The 17,259-nt window shown below is 56.4% G+C and overlaps 7 protein-coding genes across 7 annotated transcripts in view; 4 read left to right on the forward strand and 3 right to left on the reverse strand.

Annotated features, from left to right (window-relative positions):
• PTSG_03185 (CGI-07 protein) overlaps nt 1-657 on the forward strand; it is a 4,706-nt gene extending 4,049 nt beyond the window's left edge. Inside the window, exon 11 of the mRNA XM_004995712.1 lies at nt 187-657. Within this exon, the coding sequence (XP_004995769.1) occupies nt 187-254 (68 nt within the window). The 3' untranslated portion in view covers nt 255-657. The remainder of the gene's footprint in view (nt 1-186) is intronic.
• Nucleotides 658-730: 73 nt separating this feature from the next.
• On the reverse strand, nt 731-2,975 carry PTSG_03186 (uncharacterized protein). The gene is made up of 4 exons (XM_004995713.1): nt 2,845-2,975; nt 2,535-2,656; nt 2,197-2,272; nt 731-2,067 (listed from the first exon to the last, which is right to left on the reverse strand). Exons 1-4 carry the CDS (start codon nt 2,938-2,940, stop codon nt 844-846), a joined length of 1,518 nt encoding a protein of 505 aa, XP_004995770.1. The 5' UTR covers nt 2,941-2,975; the 3' UTR covers nt 731-843.
• Nucleotides 2,976-2,988: 13 nt separating this feature from the next.
• PTSG_03187 (DUSP3 protein) lies at nt 2,989-4,006 on the forward strand. The gene is made up of 2 exons (XM_004995714.1): nt 2,989-3,117; nt 3,350-4,006. The coding sequence occupies exons 1-2, from the start codon at nt 3,040-3,042 to the stop codon at nt 3,815-3,817; spliced, it is 546 nt and encodes a 181-aa protein (XP_004995771.1). The 5' UTR covers nt 2,989-3,039; the 3' UTR covers nt 3,818-4,006.
• PTSG_03188 (ran-binding protein 1) lies at nt 3,956-11,633 on the reverse strand. Its single transcript, XM_004995715.1, has 15 exons — nt 11,548-11,633; nt 11,154-11,313; nt 10,818-10,872; nt 10,516-10,572; nt 10,179-10,316; nt 9,946-10,003; nt 9,771-9,817; nt 8,779-9,455; nt 8,539-8,629; nt 8,341-8,400; nt 8,146-8,217; nt 7,906-8,013; nt 7,649-7,739; nt 7,269-7,477; nt 3,956-7,084 (listed from the first exon to the last, which is right to left on the reverse strand). The coding sequence occupies exons 2-15, from the start codon at nt 11,234-11,236 to the stop codon at nt 4,190-4,192; spliced, it is 4,641 nt and encodes a 1,546-aa protein (XP_004995772.1). The 5' UTR covers nt 11,237-11,313; nt 11,548-11,633; the 3' UTR covers nt 3,956-4,189.
• A 45-nt stretch (nt 11,634-11,678) lies between these two features.
• Nucleotides 11,679-13,583, forward strand: PTSG_03189 (TM2 domain-containing protein). The gene is made up of 6 exons (XM_004995716.1): nt 11,679-12,172; nt 12,376-12,427; nt 12,562-12,637; nt 12,876-13,008; nt 13,194-13,261; nt 13,455-13,583. Exons 1-6 carry the CDS (start codon nt 11,703-11,705, stop codon nt 13,547-13,549), a joined length of 894 nt encoding a protein of 297 aa, XP_004995773.1. The 5' UTR covers nt 11,679-11,702; the 3' UTR covers nt 13,550-13,583.
• Nucleotides 13,584-13,854: 271 nt separating this feature from the next.
• On the reverse strand, nt 13,855-15,318 carry PTSG_03190 (uncharacterized protein; the record flags this gene model as incomplete). The annotated part of the gene is made up of 3 exons (XM_004995717.1): nt 13,855-14,637; nt 14,962-15,047; nt 15,306-15,318. 3 exons carry the CDS (start codon nt 15,316-15,318, stop codon nt 14,395-14,397), a joined length of 342 nt encoding a protein of 113 aa, XP_004995774.1. The 3' UTR covers nt 13,855-14,394.
• A 159-nt stretch (nt 15,319-15,477) lies between these two features.
• Nucleotides 15,478-17,259, forward strand: part of PTSG_03191 (uncharacterized protein) — a gene marked incomplete at its 3' end in the record, with an annotated part of 2,363 nt that continues 581 nt past the window's right edge. The window contains exons 1-5 of the mRNA XM_004995718.1: nt 15,478-15,668; nt 15,860-15,981; nt 16,302-16,358; nt 16,551-16,782; nt 17,008-17,133. Coding sequence (XP_004995775.1) covers nt 15,562-15,668; nt 15,860-15,981; nt 16,302-16,358; nt 16,551-16,782; nt 17,008-17,133 — 644 coding nt within the window. The 5' untranslated portion in view covers nt 15,478-15,561. The remainder of the gene's footprint in view (nt 15,669-15,859; nt 15,982-16,301; nt 16,359-16,550; nt 16,783-17,007; nt 17,134-17,259) is intronic.

Here is a 17,259-nt window from a genome sequence, read left to right on the forward strand (position 1 = left end):
ACACACACACACACACACACACACACACACACACACACACACACACACACACACACACACACACACACACACACACACACACACACACACACACACACACGCGCGCGCGCGCGCGCGCGAACGCTGTTTATGCAACCCCATGTTTCTCGCGCTCACACGGTATGACCATTCTTGCCATGACATCAGATGGTGCGGGAGATGGATGGAATGGACATTGGGAACGACGACGACGACGACGACGACGGTGCTGCTGATGCCGCCGCACAACAAGAAGGAGAACAGCAGCAGCAGCCACAACAGATGCCCATGCAGTGATGCTGGTTGAGCCCAACCCCCTGTCCTTACCCTCAATGGCCCGGAGCTGCCACCTCCTGTTCCCTCCTGTCTCCTTATACGCGCTGCGTGTATGTGTGTGTGTATATGTGTGTTTACATCTCCCTCTGGTATTCTCGTTGACCTTTGCTCGGGTCCTCACTGTCACCGTGGTTGTCTGATTCGCGTGCCGAGTGTTTGTTCATTGTTCATCAGCGAGAGTCACGCGCTCCTTGCCACTGGTTCGAGTCGTGGTGTGGTCTCTCGAGTGCGTGTTCTGTGTTGTTGCGCTCCGCTTTGATTGTTTCAGTCGATTATTCATTCGCAATACAAACCCTCCTAATGCGCCAGGCCAAAGACACTCGAATGCCACGCATGAGCACAAGACCAAACAAACAAACAAACAAACAAACAAACAAACAAACAAACAAACAAACAAACACAGCACAGACACGCACACAAACACAGACAGACACACAGACACACAGACACACACACACACACACACACAGACACACCATGCCTCCTCAATCATTTGCGCCGCTTGGCCCGCTTGCTTCGCTGTCCGCTTGTGCTCGCCCGCCGCTGACTAGTTCGTCGAGCCTTGGCCTGGCGAGTGCTCCGTCTTCGCGTGCCAACTCCAAGACCAGCCACCGCTTCACCATCAGCCGCCTCCCCCTGTTCCTCATCCCCGCCTTCATCGTGCGCACCATCACCATCGCCATCATCACCATTACCACCGCGAGTGCTGTTGCGGGTTGATCGACGGCGTGTGCTTCGGCGCCCGCCCTCTGCCTCCACCACTGTTCCTGCTTCCGCCTGCGACGTCGACCGCCTCCCCGCTGCCGTTTGGCGCCGGGATCGTCGTGGCCGCGCCTTTCTCTCCTCCGCATCGGCACCGGCGTCGTCATCTTCCTTGTCAACTCCATGCTGCGTGTCATTCTGCGTCCTCCGAGCTCGTGTATTCCTCGTACGCACACCACGCTGCTGTTCCTCTTGGTTGTCGCCCTTGTCGGTATTCCCTCCCGCTCTTCCTTCCCCTTCTTCCGCTGCGCCGTTGTTCTCGCCGGTCACCCCACCTTCAGCCTTGCTTGGGCTCTCCTCCTCATCATGCTCCTCCTCCTCCTCCTCCTCATCATCATCATCATCACCATCGTCGTCGTCGTCCTCCTCCTCCTCGTCTTCTTCATCGTCATCCTCCTCCTCATCATCATCCTCATCATCATCCTCTTCTTCTTCGTCGTCATCGTCATCGTCATCATCCCCACCTTGCTCAACTTGGTTGGCTTCACCTGCCAGTCGCTGCAGAAGCATCGCCGACGCCGCTTGTGCCCGCTGTCGCATCAGCGCCTCGCGGCTCAGACCATGCCCGCTCGACTGCCCGGCTGATTTCACCGCCGCACTTGGCGTTTCGCGAGTGCTTGTATTGGCAGCGCTGCTCTCGCTCCCAGATGCCGACTGATGTGTGCCTGCCTTGTGCTGCCCAGCAGCGGGCTTGTCGACAGCCGTGCTGCCGTCTGCGGTTGTTGTGGCGCCCTCCAAGGCAGGGGCTGCCGGTCGCGCGGGTTTGGAGTCGTCGTCAGGTGTTGCGGACGCCGGTGTTGTGTTCTGTCTTGTGGAGGGCATAGGAGAGCCCTCTCTTGCTGTTGGAGTTGAGAGTGTCTTGCTCGCCTGCTGCTTGGCGAGTGCCTGGCGCTTGGCTTGCTTCTCTTCCAGATCGGCCTTGAATGCAGCCATGGCTTCGTCCAAATAGCCCTGTGACCAGCAACAAGTGCAGAACAAGGCTCATTAGTGGCGCATTCATACAAAGCGGTGAGCACACGGCACGTAAACGCAAACGCAGCTTGACATGCAGAAGACAACAGCACACTCGCATGCGTGAACCTCGAGCAAGCCATGGATTTTGTCCGTGTTTAAAGCACCCTCAACAGCCTTGCGCACAGCGGGCTCAAACACGGATCTACGCGAGGCCGTGCAGCGATTGCGACGGCAGTGCAATGAACATGCAGGCAGCGCGGTTAATACACGGGCGACTACAACACCAGCAAAAGTGGTTCGACATCAAACTTGTGCAGGAACGCATACACACAATTATGAACGACCACACCGCGCTTTCGCAAGACATACTGAAGCCAAAGATATGTGTGTAGCTACACGCAGAAGTGTGCACATACACAAAAACATCAACAACAGCACACACGCGCACATGAACACACACACACCTGTCGACATGACGCAGGACAGAGGCTAGCAGTTGCTGTTGGCTGGTCCCTGCACTTGACAATAGCGCAAATTGTCTCTGGACTTCAGCTTTGGCCTTCTCTTCGGCTTCTCGCAGCAACCCCTGCTTTCCGCCATGCATTCGTTCCAAGGAAACGCCAACCCAGACATAACGTCAGCAGCGAGAAACAAAGACCACCACACACGACAGACGAAAAGGCTGCGGAGAAGGGGGGGGGAAGAAAGCCAGACCACAAGCACACATGCAAGCGTGCTGCATCCAGCGTTACATTGCACACACGTACTTCGCACCTTCTCTGCTATGACGTCCTGCAGCTCATCCTGCAGGCGCTTGTATGCACCGGACGAGCTCAAGTGCTGCACCAACCCATCCACAACGCGAGCCATCGTGTCTTCGCCAGACGTCTTGTTGCGGATAATTATCCAGCACGTTCATAATTGTCATCATCCACAACGACCACAACAGCCAACAACACAACATCGATCATGTCCACGGTGGAGGAACTGCAGACGCTGCTGAATGGGGATGGAGCCGTGCTCATGCCGAGCCGAAGCAAGGACGAGGTGAGTGAGAGAACCTTGGAAAGAAAACGAACCCATTTGTCGTTTGAAAAGTAGAGCAGAGTGGCGTGTGCGTGCGTGTGTGTGTGTGTGTGTGTGTGGCGTGCGTCGAACAACCATGTCAACCAAAGTGCCGTCACCACCAAACAAGAGAAGATGACACACCTTCCGTGACGTGTATTGTGTTGACCATCCCAATCACCAAATCTCCTGCGTGCTGCCCCATCATGTTCAGGTGTGGCCAAGGTTGTGGGTGTCTGAAGCTGGCCCAGCAAAGGATCCTGCCGGGCTGAAGGAAAGCGGGTTCACCCACGTGCTCAACTGTAGCCAAGGCACAGGCTTTGGGCGATTGAACACCGATGACAGCTTCTACTCCCAACACGGACTCAGCTTCCATGGCCTCTCTGTCGCAGACAGCGCCCGCAGCAACCTCATGGTGTTCTTTGAGGAAGCATGCGCCTTCATTCATGATTCCATGTCAAGAGATGACGGCGTGGTGCTTGTCCACTGCATGGAAGGCTTCAGTCGAAGCCCGAGCATCGCCGCCGCCTACCTCATCAAGCACCACAACATGACAGCTGCCGAAGCACTCACACACATTCGAGCAAAGCGAGAGGTGTTCCCAAATGAAGGTTTTCTCAAGCAACTCTTGCAATGGCAGGAAACCATCCAACAAGCGTCGTCTGAAAAGGACAGCGCATGATGTGACTTCCGCCACGCCGTTTCCCTGTTTGTTTGCGTTGTGATTCTCTGAACCACCAGTCACATGGTGCACCGCTTGCGCTTCTTCCAACCCCCCCCCTCTTAACCTCAAAAGCAAGCTCTGCACTGCTTTCATCAATGGCTTTCTGGTCAGTATTCTGTTGAATAAACGAACGAAACAGCGTACACATGTTGGCTAAGCTCGATGAAGGACGATGAAACGAAACAAAACAAAAGCAGAACAGAACACAAGACACACACACACGCACGCACGCACAAGATGAGGTCACATCACAACACTTCGCAACCATGCCAGAACAGTTCAAACAGGACACGGAGACGTTCGTCCGCGACAACAAAAACGTGGAAGACGTTAGCGGGACGATGTCTTGGAGTTTGCCGTGAGGCGTTTTGGAGGGGTGTCGTTGAAAACAACACGATGCTCGACGGACCGCTGAGACGATCCGTGAGCGGAAGCACCAGAAGGAGTAGAAGAAGATGCCTGTGCAGAACGGCTTGTGATGGTAGACGTGGACACGTGTGAAGTGTGAGAAGCAGCGTTCGAAGATATCGCGGCCTCCATGGACGCAGCTGCCTTGCACCCAGCCTCAAACTTGGCCCGGAAATCAGCAAGCGCCTCGCTCGACTTGAGCCGCAGCGCAAACTTGTGCAGGCCAACATCCTCGTCGTCGCTGTGGTCGTACGCAACCCACGTCACGCAGTTGTTCGTCTGCGGCATCGCGTGCAGCTGCATCTCCCCCGTCAGCCAGTGGTTCGCAGCTACACGCTGCACCTGGTCGCGCCACATGGCAAGCCGCACCCGCTTCGTCGCCGGGTCCTCAAGCAGCTTCACCGTCCCCACACCGCGCTCCTTCCACTGCATCCCTTCGTTGCCCTTGCCCCACCGGTACAGCTTGCACCGGCCCTCAAACACAACGTTCTGCCCTTCCTCGCCAGTCACCTTCTTCACCTCAGAGGCATCAGGCAGCTTCACAATCGCCTCAAACTTGCTGCTTGCGCCGCCCTCAGCCTCCTCGCTGGCGCCCTCTTCCTCAGCCTCACCGGCCTTCTCCGCCGCCTCCTTCTCCTTGCTTCCGCCAAACAGCGTCGTGCCCTTGTTCTGCCCGCTGCCAAAGCTGAAGCCCTTGAACTGGAACCCGCCGCTCGGCTTGCTTCCCGCCTCGCTGCCCTTGGCACCAGCATCGGACTCCTTGCCAGACTCCTTGCCAGCGTCCTTGCCCTTGCCAGCGAGCGCGCCAAACGTCAGCTTGCCGCCCTGCCCAAACACTGGGATTTGGTTGCCATGGGTGTTGCCATGTCCATGTTGGTGAATAGTTGCGGGCTGAGTGCGGTTGCGCTGCTCATGCTGCACAGCCGTTGTCGCCTCAACGTCAATGACTTGCTGATCGTTGTGTTTCACGATGAAAAATCCTTTCGGCAACATAAGCCGGTCTGCTTTGTCGACGAGATGTTCGGGAACGGTTGGTTCTCCAAGTTGCCAGCGTCCTTGCCCTTGGCAGCGAGCGCGCCAAACGTCAGCTTGCCGCCCTGCCCAAACCCGCCAAACCCTGGCTTCCCGCCAGCAGGCGAGCTCGTCGCAGATGCAGTCGCAGATGCAGTCGCGCTCGTAAGAACCTGAAAAGTCGTTGAAGGAGACAACGGAGGCTGCAAGCGTCTGCTTCGCCGCACTCCCGCCAAACGAAAACGCAGGCTTGCTCTCCCCGTCCTTCTTCTGGAACGGGAATCGCGGCCCGCTCGCCTTCTCGGCGTCAGCCTTGCCCTGCGTCTTCTCATCGGCAACCTTCTCAGCTGCCTTCGTGGTCGCCGTTGCCGTCGACGTGCTCGTCGTTGCCTTCGCCGCAGGCGCTGCTTCCGCGGTCGTGGTCGTGGTCGTGCCATCGTCCCCATGCAACGCAGCTGCCTTGCACCCAGCCTCAAACTTGGCCCGGAAATCAGCAAGCGCCTCGCTCGACTTGAGCCGCAGCGCAAACTTGTGCAGGCCAACATCCTCGTCGTCGCTGTGGTCGTACGCAACCCACGTCACGCAGTTGTTCGTCTGCGGCATCGCGTGCAGCTGCATCTCCCCCGTCAGCCAGTGGTTCGCAGCTACACGCTGCACCTGGTCGCGCCACATGGCAAGCCGCACCCGCTTCGTCGCCGGGTCCTCAAGCAGCTTCACCGTCCCCACGCCGCGCTCCTTCCACTGCATCCCTTCGTTGCCCTTGCCCCACCGGTACAGCTTGCACCGGCCCTCAAACACAACGTTCTGCCCTTCCTCGCCAGTCACCTTCTTCACCTCAGAGGCATCAGGCAGCTTCACAATCGCCTCAAACTTGCTGCTTGCGCCGCCCTCAGCCTCCTCGCTGGCGCCCTCTTCCTCAGCCTCACCGGCCTTCTCCGCCGCCTCCTTCTCCTTGCTTCCGCCAAACAGCGTCGTGCCCTTGTTCTGCCCGCTGCCAAAGCTGAAGCCCTTGAACTGGAACCCGCCGCTCGGCTTGCTTCCCGCCTCGCTGCCCTTGGCACCAGCATCGGACTCCTTGCCAGACTCCTTGCCAGCGTCCTTGCCCTTGGTAGCGAGCGCGCCAAACGTCAGCTTGCCGCCCTGCCCAAACCCGCCGAACCCTGGCTTCCCGCCAGCAGGCGAGCTGGTAGCCATGTTGGATTGCTGACGCGCAGCGGAAGATGTGGCAGGTGATGCGGGTTCTGGCTTCTTCGCCTGCGTTGGATTTTGGACCGGAATGTGTGCTGGTCCGGTTGGCACGGCTGTCGGAGCACTTTCACTGCCACTTGTTGGTTTACCCAATTCTTTGGGCACCGCCGCTGTTGCAGGTGCTGCTTCTGGCTCCAGCATATCTGCTGTGGTTGGGGCGCCAGCAAGAATGGAAGTCCAAGCTGCGGCAATGTGGATTCTGTAAGGGTTGTGTGAAGCTGCACTAGGGGGCGTGACGGGTCGTTGCAGGATTGCCTCGTGCAAGTTTGCTGTTGCAGATGAGCTTGCTTGGGAAGCTGCAGTGTCGTTCTGATTCGTGCCAACTGTCAGCTTGTGCCATTGCTTCTCGAGATCATCCACGTTGCTGGCAGCCAGCGCCTTGAGCAGATCCTTCTTTTTTCTGATCATCTGTCGTTTTGCATCAATTTGGTTCTGGTAGCAAGCGAAGGACGCATCACCGCCGCCGCGCAGACTGGTCAGCGCCTCGTTAACGCTGTCGTCACTGGAGTTGAGGTCAAGGCCTCGCTGAGCATAGCTTTGCGCCAAGTCTTGACGCCCCTGTTCCATGGTGTGTGCGCGCACCCAAGCGTTAGTGCGGAATAAAATATCAGGGAAACAATCTACCAAATGGTCCCGAAAATTGTGTTTGCATCAAGCTGGTATTTTGTATTTTCGGCTGATTGTGATTGTGATTGTGCTTGTGATCTGTGTGTGCGCGGGGGTAAGTGTGGCTTGAACGGACCTGTCGGCTGTATGTGATGGCAACCTTTGCGAGGAGGAGAGCGTGCAGGTTGTCATCCATGCGAAGAGGGCTCTGCTCGAAGCGCTTCAGGCACTGCACGGGCCGCTGAGCCTGGTCCAGCAGCTGAACAGCAATGCCATGCAGATACGGCTGCGCCGCGTCAATGGGCTCGCCATCTGCCCCGAACAGCCGCAATTGACGTGCTCCGCCTACACACACACACGCAAGCAACATCCATTCGTGAAGGAGAAAGAATTGCGATATGTCCACAAGGCTCGACGAGGCCATAGCACACACACACTCTCTCTCATGGAACGCATGGAACACGGGGTAGGAGTGTTGTGTGAACTTTCCGCACTGTGTGGAATATGGCAACCGACCTGACTCAATGTAATCTTCGAGGTCGTAGCCGCTGTCGAAGACAGCGTCGAGGAAGCGCTCCAGACGCGCGTGGGGAGGAGCGTCGCGTGCCTGTGTTGATGTGTGCGGGTCGGGCAAGCGCAACCACCGTGAACGTGCCACGTGAGCCATCGCAGTGGAGCCAACAGCAAGGAAGAGGCGCGCTCAAGACCATACTTGCTTGCGCGATGGATGCATGCATCAAGCACGAGCAGGACCACATATTGATTGATCTTGCCTGAGCGTGCGACCACAGCAAATGGATTAGGGGCCCAGCGTGCTTGCTGACGGGCTTGGGAATTGAACTTCCCCGCAGCTCAGCGATGCATGCATCCACAGCCGAAGCCTGTGCCCACGAAACCAGGCAGGCAGAGGAAACAAACGCAGGTCAGTGAGACCAAGCTGGTGGCGTGGGGCAGGCACGTGCGCAGACACAGTGTCAGCAAGATGTTGACTGTCCAAACGCCGAGAAACGCACCTCCAAAGGCGAGGTTGTGGTGGTGCACGCCTTCCAGCAGTCGAGCTGTGTGCTGGACATGGGAATGACATCCTGTATGGGCACAAACAACGCATGTGAGCTGCAAGATCGGTGCAACAGCAGCGACAGCAGTGGAAGTGGTAGTCGGTCGTGGCATCAGCAAGCAACGACGGCAATGGAGTAGCTGCGACTTACTGGAAACAGTTTGGCTGAAGCTTTGGACGCCAGGGCCGTGAGAAAACAGAGTACGTCCAGCTGTGAAGCAGACCATAGGTGTGAAGCATAAGTAGCATGAGCCTCTCGTGTGGTCACAACGCACCACGCACTCATGCCCTCCTCAATGTGAGTGGGCATTCGAACGGAAGCAAGGGCTAAAGGGCACACAAGGCGCACCTGTGAAACGTCCGTGTCCTCGGTGTCGTCGTTGATGTGGGCGGCTGTGGGAACGAGAACAGGAACCCACTGTTTGGCCACGTCTGCATCGCTGTGTAAGACCGCAGCACAAGCGAAACAAGGTGAGCAGCGCTTTTCACGTCCACACGATTATGCCCAAACATGCGCACACACACACATAGAGCTTGTGCGAGGTGTGTCGGAGAGTCCTTGCGGCAGCAGTGCTTGTGTCTTGCTTACCTGAGGAGCAGGAAGGCGAGGGTGCGCGGGTCGCGAGCCAAAACAAGCAGTGTCTCTTCTGCCATGTTGTGCGCGGATGTGCCTGTCAGGAGCGTTGCTGGCGAGTCTGCGAGCGCAGCGTGCAGGGCGAGGTCGATGCTTGTGAAGCCAGCTGCGTCGAGTGCCGATTGTACCTGTGCAAGATCAACTCGCAGGCGGTGGTAGTCTGTGCTGTCGTGGGCGTGGGCATGCAGAATGGCAGCACAGACGCGAGACCTGCGCTCCTGCATCAGCAGCAACGCGTCGCGCGTCTCTGGGAAGAGGGCGGACGAGGTTGACGTGGCAATGTGCACACGTCCAGCCGCGGCGACCAGGCAGTGCAGCAGGGCGTGCGACAGCACTGTGTTGTTGTCTCCATCAGACAGAAGCACAGCAACAGCGTAGAGGACGTCGCGGGCGAGAGCGGCGCGGGTGTCGGCGGGCAGCGCTGGTGCGTTGTTTGTGATGCGGGAAATGCAGGCCTGCAGCTCTGCAGCGACGGCCGCGGCAGATGTGGCGGCTGTTGCTGTTGCCCACGAGAGATGGCGCAGGTCGGCGATGTTTGCCATGACAATGGCGTTGAGGTGCGCAGCATCCGCTTTGCTGGTTCTGCTGGCAATATCGGCCGCAGCTCGCTTGGCTGCCGTCCACCACGCACTCTACGCAGACAAACGACAGTCAAGAAGCGGCAGCACATGACGTGGCAGTGTGTGAGTGAGTGAGTGATTGATTGAGTGAGTGATTGAGTGAGTGAGTGAGTGAGTGAGTGAGTGAGTGAGTGAGTGAGTGAGTGAGTGAGTGAGTGTGGGAGGGGGACAAAGATGCTTCAGCACATGTAGGGGGTGAAGCATAGCGTTCCGGTGCGATGCATGTGTTGAAGGCATCCTGGTGCTGTTGTGCTGTGTTGTGGTGGGGTAGTTGAGCTGTGGTGTGTTGCTGTTGTGGGTTGCTGCTGTGTGTGGTTCAGTTCGCACCGTATCGAGGGGCGCGCTGGCCATGTGTCGCACGCAATCATCGTAGCCTGCAGAGCATGAAAGGAAACATGTGCATCGAATGCAGAGTGCAGAACATGAGATGTGGGCATCATGAGGCCAACCCCTCCCCTTCCAGCTTCCGATGTTTTAGGAAAAGGGCCCACGATGAACGTACGCTGCTGGCGAAGCAGGCGAGAGATGTGGCGAATGTGCAGGCGCAGTGCTGTGGGGACCTGCATGGCCAAACACGAGCGATGCGATGGCCACGGCGAGTACGGGGACAAGGAGGTGAGGTGAGCAAGGGAAATGAGCGGGTGTAAGGGGGAAGGGGAGCGAGGGAAATGAGCGCACACAGCCCAGAGATCAAACAATCAACGCAATGACGGGACACTTTGAAGCAACACGTGCCTTCTGGATGAGCTGCGCCAGGAATGCGTTGCCGTCATCTGAGCTTGGAAGCGCCTCGACAAGTTTGAGGGCCTTGTCAAGCAGCGCCGTTGCCTCGGAGGGCAAAAGGTGTTCTTTCAGGCCCTCGACGGTGGCGTCCTGAACAAAGCAACAGGTCAACGGAAACTTAGCATGAGGGCGTGTGCACTTGGCGAGCCAACGACGAAAGCGAGCACAGGTGGCAAGCGACTGGCGTGGCGACTGTGGGAGCATGGGAAAAGTCATCAAGGGGGGGGGGGGCAAGGCGTGTGCGTGTGGATTGGTGCTGCGCAAACACAATAATGGCGAAGGCATGAACCTTGGCAGCTGCAAGAACGCCTTGGTCTGCGGCGAACTCTTCTGTGGCCAATGAAACCTACGCAGGGTGAGGCGGGGGTGTGCAGGTGACGAGATGCATGGAGAGGGAATGTGAGCACACGTCGGCTCACGCCATTCGTTTACAGCGACGCACAGACAAAGCGCTTCCAAGTTGGGTTGTAAGCGCGAAGAGCAAGCGATAGGGACAACCATGCACGCACATACGTAAACATAGCACGTGTGCAGATACAGTGCACACACATACACAAAGAAACAAAGAAACACACACACACACACACATACCCGAGCATCCACGAGTCCGAGTAGGGCGGCTTTGCGCATAGGCGTCATCTTCAACCTACACGACACACCATTCAAAGCATTCGAGGCAGTGCCGCGTGCGGACAGCAGCGTGGTTATGAATGAGAGTTAAGAATGTGGGTGACACGACCTGAGTCAAGGGCTGTCCGCAAGCTGTAGGGACATGCGCAACAGGCGGGAGGTGTGACGAGGGTGTGCGTGCGTGTGTGCGTGTGTGCGCGCGTGTGTGTGTGTGTGTGTGTGTGTGTGTGTGTGTGTGTGTGTGTGTGTGTGCGTGTGTGTGTGTGTGTGTGTGTGATGTAACGAGGGCGCGCGAACCTGTCGAAGATTTGAACTGCCTCTGCAAAGCGGTGCTGCCGAAGCAGCCTTTGGGCTTCATGGAGCGACTTGTGCGCGTCCATGGCCACAAGACACTAGCGAGCACGGTTTGGTGGCTTGGCCGTGTGGAGTGGTCCTTGCGTGCGTGTGTGTGTGTTCGCTGGAGAGTCAAGCAGCAGTGACAAACGTGAGCGGCAGTGGCATGTGACAGACTGCAAATGCTACAATGCGATTGCAAGGAGGAATGAGTGAGTCATCGACTTTGTGCGTCGTCGAGACCACCCACATCACATTCCACACCACACCACACGATGCAGTACCTCGTCGCGCACAGCCCCCAAGACAAAGAAAAGCAACACACACGCACACCAAGCAGCCAGTGTCTCGTTCGCACGTTGTCTTTGTCGCCGTCGAGTCTTCTTTTCGGCTGATGTGACGGTTTCTCCTTCCGACTGTGGGCGACTAATGCGCACGGCCACAGCACAGAAAAGTGTGCGAAACATACACGATCCACCGCACAAATCATATGCTGTTGCGACCTGTGCAGAGATGCGGACGGGGATGACGAGAAGGTTGTTGTTGTGGTGGTGTGTGTTGCTGGTTGTGTTGAGTGGTGGTGGCCCGACACAGGCCACCAACTCCACCACGACCACGACCACGACCACGACAACACCAGCAATGAACAACAGTACGTCAGCATCACCAATGAACAGTACTATGAGTGCGCCAACCACGCTCAACGGCACGACTACATCGACCGTTGCAAGCGTTACAAATGTGACAAATGCCACCATGAATGTGTCAGCGCCAACCACGACCGGCACAACAGCCACAAGTGCAACGAGTGCTGTAAACGCAAGCACATTTGCCACGACAACAACAACAACAACAACAACAACAACAACAACGACGACGACGACGACGACGAGGGGTGGTGACGGTGTGCCGGCTGGGACTGCAGGTGCAACAGCTTCTCTTCCCTTCAACCCCAACAACCCATGCGTCCCTTGCGAGCTTCTGTGCGTGCCTCAGAGACGCCATTTCCATTGCCCGCGTGTGTGTACACGTATGTGTATGCGCGCGCGCGCGCGTGTGTGTGTGTGTGTGTGTGTGTGTGTGTGCGTGCACGTGAATGTATGTTTGAGCGCGCTTCTGTTGGTGTGGCTGTTTATCTGCGTTTCGCCTCACCTCATCCCCCCTTGCTATGGGCCGCAATGGACAGGCCGGACGAGTTCCTGGACTGCGATCGACCGGGCAAAGAAACGAAATGCAAGGTGCAGCAAGCAATGAGCTGCCGTGTGGAAAGTGCCGCGATGTTGAATGCACTTGTTGCACCTGCATTGTCGACACACATGCGCATGGTCTCAAGCATACTCCTCGTACCTGCTCCCCGTTGCATATTTGTTAGTTTGGTGCGACATCAATGGCAAATCTCAAGTACACTAACGTGACATGCCGTGTCCTACCTAACATCGAGTGTTTTGGTGAGTCATTGCGCCGACCTCTCTCAGTGTGTGTGTGTGTGTGTCTTTGCGGCTGCCTGTGTGCGTCTTCGTCTGTGAATTCGCGCGTCTGTGTCTGTGAGGGTGAGTTTGGCTTGCGTGAATCCATCCGTTGGCACGTGCCCTGCACTGACATCCCTCGTGAGTGTGACTGCCCACTGCGTCAACGTCAACACCACCGCTGCCATTGTGGCACCAATCAACAAACTGTGTCTCGTAGGCCCTGCACCCTTGGATCAGTGTACGCGATCGTCCAATGCAACCGCGCGCACATTTGTTCGCCACTCTGTGCCCTGCATCAAGTACACGGGCCATTACTTCCTCACCACCCTCCTCCTCAGCATATTCCTCGGGTACTGTGACTCCATGTGACTGTGTGTGTGTGTGTGTGTGTGTGTGTGTGTGTGTGTGTGTGTGTGTGTGTGTGTGTGTGTGTGTGTGTGTGTGTGTGTACGTTGCTTGCCCAGCTTGGAAGCCATGACTCATCACTCGTCACCTCTGTGCACGTGTGGGTGTGCTTTAACTGCTTGTTGAACAGGATCTGCGCTGCGGACCGCTTCTGTCTTGGCTACAAGTGTTCCGCCGCAGGCAAACTGCTCACCTTGGGTGCGACACATACACACACGCGCGCGCCTCTGCCCTGTACTCTGTGTGTATGACTGAGTATGGGTGTACAAGATATGCATCTTTCCAGAAGCTCTACCAACCCCAAATTACAAGCCGCTCACGCTTTGCACACACACACACACACACACACACACACACACACATACATATTCACCACGTGTGTGGTGGGCAGGCGGGCTTGGGTTTTGGTGGATTGTGGATATTGTGCTGCTGCTGACAGGAAATCTGCGCCCGTCTGACGGAAGCTCGTGGGAGCCGTACTTCTGATGGTGATGATGATGATGATGATGATGATGATGATGATGATGATGTTGTTGTTGTTGTTGTTGTTGTTTCTCGTTCTTCGTGTGTTCCCGCGTGCGTCTGAGCAACGGTGCGCGTGTGTGCAAGGCAACAGCAACATGCGGCGACGTTGCTGCGCCATGCTTGTAAATCTCTTTTGTTACATGACAGTTTCCTATCACACTTATTATTCCTTCGTGGGCCGTGTGTCGCCGCCAACAAGCCGAGTTCCGCACTTGTGTCCAGCAAACGCAGCGGCGCTCGCCCCAATTGTGTTACTTGCTCGGTTGCTTGTGATCACGCGTGTATTGGGTGTTGGCACGCGACAGAAGAAAAATGATACCAGTAAACGAACAATAGACATGACGCACAACGTGTGCATGCACTTGAAGGCATATGTGCGCACATGTGTAACGCGAACAGCAGTTGAAAGCAGAGTAACAGAAGCCGCAAACACCCAATGCTTCCAACACACACACGAACACAGAGGGTGAAAGCTGCTGTCTCACATCAGAACTGCGTCATGGTAAAGTGAAAAAAAAAAAAAAAACACAGACACACACATATACATCACACTTCAAACGCAAATGCGCAAATGCGTGGATGAAATGGGGCGGCAGAACATGTGTAGTGCGTTGGTGTTGGAAGAGGAGAAGTTGTGCAAAACGTGCTGTGCTTGGGCAATTGCCACCAACCAGCACCGTCACCACCACCACCTTGTCCGGCACAAGCGTGCACACGGAGACTGCAGGCGTGCCGCTCATCCAAACGCACAAGAGGCACGCCACAGTCACATCATCCCACAACATCGCCCGTGCAAGGGTGAGCAGCTACCACACATACACCCACGCGTACGAGGTGACGGTAGAGTTGGTGGGGTTGCCAACAACGTTACCGCCTGTCAGCGTGTAGCACTTGAGCCCCGTGGCCTTGTCGTCCATATCGCCGTTGCGCCACTGCAGCTTGAATCCGTCGGAGAAGGGGAGGGGATCCATCTCGTGGAAGCGGTAGGCAGACCACTTGACGCCCTCCGTCGTGTCAATGTGCGTAAACCCGCTCACGGGGAACCGGAACTGGCCTGTGCAGTGGTGTATGTGTGTGTGCGTGCGTGCGTGCGTGTGTGTGTGTGTGTGTGTGTGTGTGTGTGTGTGTGTGTGTGTGTGTGTGTGTGTGTGTGTGTGTGTGTGTGTGTGTGTGTGTGTGTGTGTTACGTGAGCGACACTGGTTGAATAACAAGGACTAGTCAACCCTCGAACGGTCTGGGCAAATGGTCATGTCACAAACACAACCCAACAACAGCACACGTTAGCACATTCACACATCAACACACTAAACACATTCACACATCAACACGTGTCAATGAAACAATAACTGCGCATCTTGCTTTGGTTGCTAACCCGCATGATCTTGTCCGAGTCGTCAATTTGAAAGTCAGGCTCACACTGCAGGCCAAGTGCTCCACACGTCGCCGCGCACGAGTCGCCTGTGGGCATGCAAGGCACCAGGCACACAAACACGAAGCATGGAGCAAACGCGCCAAAAAAAAAAAAAGGACAAGTGTTAATCTAACCCATACAAACAACAACAACAACAACTTAAACAACAACTTAAACAACTTAAACAACAACAACACCTTCGTTTAGCCTCAGCTGTTCAAACGAAGTGCCGCCCCGTCTGAGAGAACGCAATACCCTCTGTCACGTGTCTAACGCTGCTGCTTTGCTCGCCACCCTCTCCTCACCTTGCTGGCCCATGTAGTAGTTGCCAGCAGCAGCAGCAGCCGTGTGCACGGCCACCACCGCCACCAACACAACAACAACAACAACACCAACGCGCTCTTGCATCGTCTTCCTTGGTTGGCCCAGTAAACCACCGAGTGCTGAAAAGTGGTTGAAAATATCCACAAATCGTCCCAACTGCACTCGCACAGATGGAGAACGACTGCTGCATCTGCACACTACGTTGAACCTCGTCGCACACTGCACCCAACACACGATATGTTCGTTGGCGTGGCTGGGGTGTCGTCCCTGGTCCGTGAGGACCAAGTCCGGGAGCTGCTTGCCAAGTGCGGCAAAGTGGAGGAGCTGCGCGTGTACAGGGACAAGTAAGTATGCTGCTTCATTGCACGAGAGAAAAAGAGCAACTCAAGCAGAAAGGGGTATGTGCTTGCACTTGTGCACGTGCGTGTACTGTGCATGCGTACATGGGCGAGGGCGTTTGTTGTGACACTTTGTTTGCTCATGTACGCACTCACTGCTGAAACTACACTCGAACCTCCCCTCCCCCTTTTGACAGCACGGATCCAAGACAGCGGACAGTGTGTGTTAACTTTGAGAAGGAGGAAGACGGCATGGTGGCCCTCCATTTGACAGACAAGTTTCTCATTGACCGCCTCATCAAAGTGGAGCGTCTGGACAGTGAGTTTGAGCGCGTGCACGCTTGCTTGTGCTTATGTCCAAACGCCTTTGTTCCAGTCAATTTCATGTGTCACTGTGTAGCTGTGCATGCATCGTACTCTCCGCAGTCGACACGCAGTGTTCGTCTTTCTCTTGTTGTCCTTCGTCTTCTCCTTCATTCTCTTCTTTCTCTTTTCCTTTTCTACTTCTAGTCCCTCTTCCACATCTTCTAATGACTTGACACACACACTCGCTCACACACACACACACACACACTCACACACTCACACGCGCGCACGCGCGCGCACACGCGCGTCCTTGGCGTTCCCGGTGTCTTGTAGACTGGCCACGAGGGATTCAGGAAATTACCTTCCAGGGAGAGCCCGTGAGACGAGCACGTACGTACACTCCTCTATTGCTGCTATTGGTTTCTGTCGCTCTTCAAGACCTGTTTGATGAGCAATAACGTGTACGCCCGTACGGTTGAGCATGCGCTCCTTCGTCTCACCCTCCAACCGCGTTCTTTGTTCTCTGACATTCCCACCTCCACCCGCCCTTCCCCTCTGCGCTGTCCACGTCTATTTCCATAGCGCCGCCATCTGCACCGGTGCCTGCACCCAAACCAGCGGCCGCAGCAGCAGCAGCAGCAGCAGGCCGAGCACCACAGCAACAACAGCAGCAACAAGGGCAGCAGCAGCAGCAGCCAGCACCCGCCGCCTCAAAACCAGATGCTCCCGCTGCCACCAGCACCGCCACCAGCGCAGCAGCAACCGGCGCTTCTGCGCACACACCTGCTGCAAGCAAAGAAACCCCTGAGCCCTCGTGAGTTTCTGTGGCGTGTGGTGGCGCTCGTGGTGGTGCTTGGGGCAGCGACCTGCTGCTGTTGCTGTTGCTGTTGCTGTTGCTGTTGCTGTTGCTGTTGGTCCGCAGGACGATCACGCCCTCTTCTCTTGCACGTGCTGCTGTTGTCGTTGTGTGGATTAGTCTCACATTGCCCACTCTACCTCTGCCAACTCGCTGCTCGCTCTTGCGCGCGTGTGTCGACAGGCCAGAGGTGTATGTTGCGGATGTGCCCACCACTGTTGCCAAGCCCGACCTTATTCTCTTCTTCACGCGCGCCTGCGGGCCCGTTCGCACCATCGACGTTCGCGGTGACGCCGTGCACACGCCAAGGTCCGCCGAACTGCGAGAGAGATTGCGTTCCCTGTGTGCGTGCCGTGTGTGTGTGTGTGTGTGTGTGTGTGTGTGTATGTGTGTGTGTGTGTGTATGTTGTGTGTGTGTGTGTGTGTGTGTGTGTC

This window comes from Salpingoeca rosetta (assembly GCF_000188695.1).
Source record: "Salpingoeca rosetta unplaced genomic scaffold supercont1.7, whole genome shotgun sequence".
Classification (NCBI taxonomy): Eukaryota; class Choanoflagellata; order Craspedida; family Salpingoecidae; genus Salpingoeca; species Salpingoeca rosetta.